At 34.0% G+C, this 5,288-nt stretch overlaps 1 protein-coding gene across 1 annotated transcript; it reads right to left on the bottom strand.

Moving 5' to 3' along the window:
* Positions 1–852: 852 nt before the first annotated feature.
* LOC113238843 (DNA-directed RNA polymerase I subunit RPA49-like) lies at positions 853–3,850 on the bottom strand. The gene is made up of 2 exons (XM_026475687.1): positions 3,649–3,850; positions 853–1,733 (listed from the first exon to the last, which is right to left on the bottom strand). Exons 1-2 carry the CDS (start codon positions 3,848–3,850, stop codon positions 853–855), a joined length of 1,083 nt encoding a protein of 360 aa, XP_026331472.1.
* Positions 3,851–5,288: the final 1,438 nt, after the last annotated feature.

Genomic DNA, 5,288 nt, shown 5'->3' on the forward strand with positions numbered 1-5,288 from the left:
ATACTCATGTGAGTTCTATAGGAGGCAAAATTTTTTGAAATAAATTTTTTTCGAACTCAAATACAGGTAAAAAGTTGCTATTTAGTCGGTTCTAGTGCAAAAAATTAGATTTAATCGGTCCGCCGTTGAAAAGTTATAAGGGTATTTTACTGTCCATGTCCGATGGCATAAGCTTATTACAACGGCACCATTTCTCAATGTCGAGAACCAGAACACCTAGTTTAAATCTGATTACACAAAAAAAATCGCGATTTAGTCGGTTCTAGTCGTAAAAATTATATTTAGTCGTTACGCCGTTTTGAAGTTATTAAGATGTTTTACTGTCCACGTCGGCATAATGTAATTCTGGCGGCGCCATTTTTGAATCTCGAGAACTACAGCTCCTAGCTTAGATCTGATAGCATCCAGAAAAAAACGTGAATTAAGTCAGTTCTAGTCGCGAAACGCTCCTTTGTTTAGAATTAAAGCAGCAAAACAACCTTATAACTTTTAAAAGGCGGGCTGACTAAATCTAGTTTTTTGCGACTAGAACCGACTAAATAGTTAATTTATTTGGTTAGTCCAATTTCAAAAACTCGACCATGGTCACGCTGGAGTAAGGCACGATTTTTTTAATAGGAACAGATATGTATACGCAGTATATATATGCAGATACGTATTGAAACCAGGACACGCTTATATTGTTCTTTTAAAGAAACCGAAACGTTTCGTGGACTTCACAGGTCCCATGATTACGACCGTCATGTGAGAGGGGCGAGAATATTTTGTACAAATTGTTTTAAGAGAAAAAACAAATGAAATTCTTTATTTCTTAATATTAAACTATACATTTGTCAAAACAAAAACTTAAAACTAAAACCTAGCGCTTTTCCTTCTGAAAGCATTTTTTGTATTCAACGGTAACTTTAACTGTATAATTTTTTTACTACCACTATTAACAACGTGAGCTCCGGTCACCCTAATTTTCATTGACGCATTATTCACAGTTAGTTTAACATCGTTACATAATCCTTCTAGCTCAAATTTTAATTTATTTATAAGTAATATAAATACCAAGGCATGACATAATGCCTTGTCTTTATACTGTGTTGGTCTACACCGTCTATTGTTGGTCGTAGTTGTGAATGAAGATAAAATTATCTCATTCAACTTCACGGAGTGCGGACAGATCACGTAACTTTTTTTCGAAATCTCTCGTATATTTGTTAAATACAACTTTAAAAGCGAATCTGCATATACAGCTAGTACAGTATGTTTCTCAGAAAGTTTTCTCGAAGACATTATATGTTTTATAAACGGAAACATGTTTGCTTCGTAATCTTTATCCTCTAATTCTGACCATATCTTTTCCAACTGGTCCTCTGTTAAAATTTTATCAATATCATATACATCTTCCGGTCTGTCAGCTAATCGGTTAATCGGTGGTATATAAAAATCGTCTGAATCGTTCTTGTTATACGACGATAGGTCAAGTTTCTCCTCCGTAATGGTGTCAGTTACATTCTGCATTTGTTCGGTAACAGTTTGAATGTTGACTTTCAATTTTTCCTTTTGTTCCATTTGCTGTTTGTGTTTTTTAGAACCAAACTTGCGGCTCAGCTCTAAATTGCTTGTCTCTAAAAGTTGTGAAGCATAATTGTCAATTTTTAAAATCGGTTTCAATTCTGCTGACATTATTTCAATTAAACGGACTTTACCGGTTTTTCGGTTTTTTGTTAATATTAATGTTTTACCTGAGAAGAAAAAGAATAATGATTTAATAATGTTATAGACAAGTAATTTAATTAGCCACTTTATTACAAAAATAAACAAATGAAGAACGATTTAAAAACTGCCTCTGTGGCCGAATGGTTACTATGCTGGACTGCCACGGAGATGTCCCAGATTCGGTTCTCGTTCCGGGAGAAATATTTCTATGGCCTACATTTATTTCTCTAGTGACTTTGTGTGTGATTTGTGGTTGTCTACGTGTGTGTCCATAGCACCCGCGATACAAGGTTAAAAAAAAATACTAAGCATTCACCAACCGTGCACTAGGGAGCACGGTTGGTGAATGCTTAGTATTTTTTTTTATATATTCTACCAAGTGAGAGAATAAACAAGTCGTGCACTTAGACCAAGTGTATGACTTCTTCATCCTAATCATAATTTTTTTTATTATATCAAGTAGCGGGACGAACGAGTTGTGCGCCTGGTGGTAAGCGACACGCCTGTCCATAACAGTTGCAGTGCCAATCAGACCTTTAAATCGCAAAGATCCGAGGGGCACTGCCACTGCGCCCATCTCACCCTTAGACATAAGGTGACAAGTTCCATGAACCTGTAATTTCACTCCAGCACTCTTCAAAACCAGAACACAGTAATGTTCACATTTGGGCTTGGTGGCAGAAGTCAGTAAGGTGGAAGTACTTCCTTGGACAATCTATGTTACTAAAATCCTTAGGGTTGTGTGTCATGCGGTATTGCTTTTTAGTCAAGCACTTTGTAGCTAAATATAATCCAAATCAATTACACCACCATCATGATAAATATTGAATAGCCTTCCATCTGTAAAAATTTATTCTTCATAACACAAGTAAAGGAAAAAGCCGGTGTTGAGTCACATAAGGAGGTCAAGGAGCTGATTGGAAGATGCTCCACCGACAAGATATAACTCTTAAGTTTGATGACGAAGATAAATAAATTTCAGAGATGTTTCAAAACACCTGTTGCACACAATATTTTCAGCAACAGAGTGGTGCATAATTTGAACATGCTACTGGAAGATGTGTCTGCTGTCTCTGTTAATGCCTTCAAAAACAAGCTCGACAACTGGCTACGAAAGAGTGAATTAGTGATAAAAAAGTAAACAATAAGAAACTAAATAAATTTCAACAATGTGATATAGGATGTGGACATACAAGCGAAAGCTGCTCGTCTAATTTTTTGTCAATCCAACCAAACTAATATTACAAATACGAAAGTAACTCTATTACATTTTCGCATCTTCAAAGCTGAACGAATAGTTCCATGACTGATATTGATGAATTTAGGTATAGAATTAGATAGGACCTAGAAGAAGGACATAGACCAGTTTTTGTCACAAAAATAAATCTTAAGTGGGGTGAAATAGGGGATGAAAGTTTGTATGGAGAACCAATAAAACTATGAAAACTAGTATAGTATCATAGGCTACTCAAATTACTTATTCCACACAGACAAAGACAAAGCCGTGGCGCGATGTGTAGTATTTCATATTTGAATTAATACCAAGTTTTGTATTTTATTCTGTCTCTATATGGTCTATTAGTACTTGAACCATAAACAGATTTGTGTCATAGTTTTACAGTAGTTTAAAAACATTTATACAACAAGTATAATTACATATTGAGTATAATTTTGTAGTGTTTGTGACGTAGTCGCGCTTGTGTTATTTTGGAGCTTAATTTTCTAGAAAATTATGGACTACAGGGAATAATTAATAAGAACAAAAAGGTTTATTTAAATAAACACTAAAAACAGTTTAAAAAGTCTTCTCCATCCACCCTTTCGTATACTCCAACCCTTTCATAAAACTTCTCTATACTGTCCCCTCCGTTGCAGGTGAACTAAATGTTTTTGTATTTTTTTCTGTATTTGGCATACTAAGTATTAACTAAAATGAAGTACCTAAAGGTTCGTTATCCTCTTCTCCAGCATATACAAGGTCATTTAACTCCGTAGCTATGCAAGTTTTCCCAGTATTTTCATTTTTTAGCAACAGACATTCTTTTGTTTGAAACTCGGCTGTGGTATATCCATTTTGAAAGTTCACTATTAATGGATATAAATCGCCTTTAGGAAACACCTCGTCGATGTGAAATTTGGGCATTTTTATTTATTTTTCACTCATGTATTGAAATATTTATTCACGTGCAATTTTTAGGTTACATTGCAGTAAAGTAAAGAAAGTAAACAATATTTTTTGACAGTAGCTAGAGATGTGATTAACTGCTATATTCGCATAGCAGGCTAAATGCTAAATTTTTATAGCGCGCTATTTAAAGTGCTGAAATTATAATTTTTAGCAGCTCAAAGTCGTGTGATAATGTAACGAATGGAAAGAAACATGAAATAGTTGACGTGCTCTAACTTGTTAAGTAGATCTATAGAACCGTTTTTTATGGTTAGTTACGACCGACTTCATTTGTTTTGTAACTATTACTTTATGGTGGTTACAGGTTATAGACGATAAATTAATGAATTCCCTTCATGCTTTAACAATTTACTATTTACAATTTGCACAAAATTTACACTTGTTATGTACAGTAAATTACACTCATAGTAATGAATAATAACGCACACACTTGTACTTTTATATACAAATATTACAACGACTTATTAATTAAACAAACGCTAAACTAACTAAATAAATCCAAGTACTTAATTATATCTTAATTTAAATCGCTTCACCAGACGAAATTTTGCAACGTTCCACCATTCGCTCAAAATCGTATTAAAACGTAATCAAAATTATAATTTATAACATAACTACAATTATAATACTTGCTAAGTGCCAAATATAGCAATTAGCGCTTAGCGTACTCAAACGTGAAATTTAACATCAATAAACCCATCAGCTATTTCGCGTTTCGCACCAAACGTTAAGTGCTACAAATAATATGTGAAAGTATTTCACGTTATAATTGTTTCAACCAATGTCAAGAGCCGCAATTTTTACATAGAATATAGTGCCATCTATGAAGTATTAAGGGAGATAACTCAGGACGAAGAAGGATTTTGTTTGTTAGCTGCGTAAGTAAAGCACGGATAGATTGACGGTATGGCATTGAAATGTTGTAAAATTATGTCGCTAGATGGCATTTCCTTTAATTTTCTTAACGTACTCCAATCCAAAGTGAAAAAAAGTTCGTTATAATTTTAGCAGCTTTATGTCTTTCAAATTATAATTGCTATAATTATTTTTTAATTTAACGTTATAATTTGAGCTATATATTATATTAACCATCTCTAACAGTAACTGTTACGTTTAAAAATATTATTGGTAGTAGTAAAATTTTTCGTCCTCCGCTACAAGCTAAGCCTTCTAGCCATACTGCCAAATCTCAGATTTCAATTTATCTTCGACTTTTCATTTTATGAAGGCGAAGCCAAATCTTCAGTACCTATGTTAAATTTGAGGCAAATGGTCAGATCTTGGGTTAACGTCTCGTATTTGTTGTAGTTGTAGCACACCCCAGACGCACCATACAACGCAACGGTCGAAAACCATTTACCTACTACTACTACATACAGCAAGGCGCTATCTG

The sequence above is a fragment of the Hyposmocoma kahamanoa genome, unplaced genomic scaffold (assembly GCF_003589595.1).
Source record: "Hyposmocoma kahamanoa isolate Upper Pololo Valley unplaced genomic scaffold, ASM358959v1 98463, whole genome shotgun sequence".
Lineage (NCBI taxonomy): Eukaryota > Metazoa > Arthropoda > Insecta > Lepidoptera > Cosmopterigidae > Hyposmocoma > Hyposmocoma kahamanoa.

Coding starts and splice junctions, on each gene's coding strand:
- LOC113238843 (XM_026475687.1), bottom strand. CDS start 3,850: ATGCCCAAATTTCACATCGACGAGGTGTTTCCTAAAGGCGATTTATAT. Junction 1,734..3,648: donor AGAGGATAACGAACCTTTAG/GTACTTCATTTT, acceptor TTTTCTTCTCAG/GTAAAACATTAATATTAACA.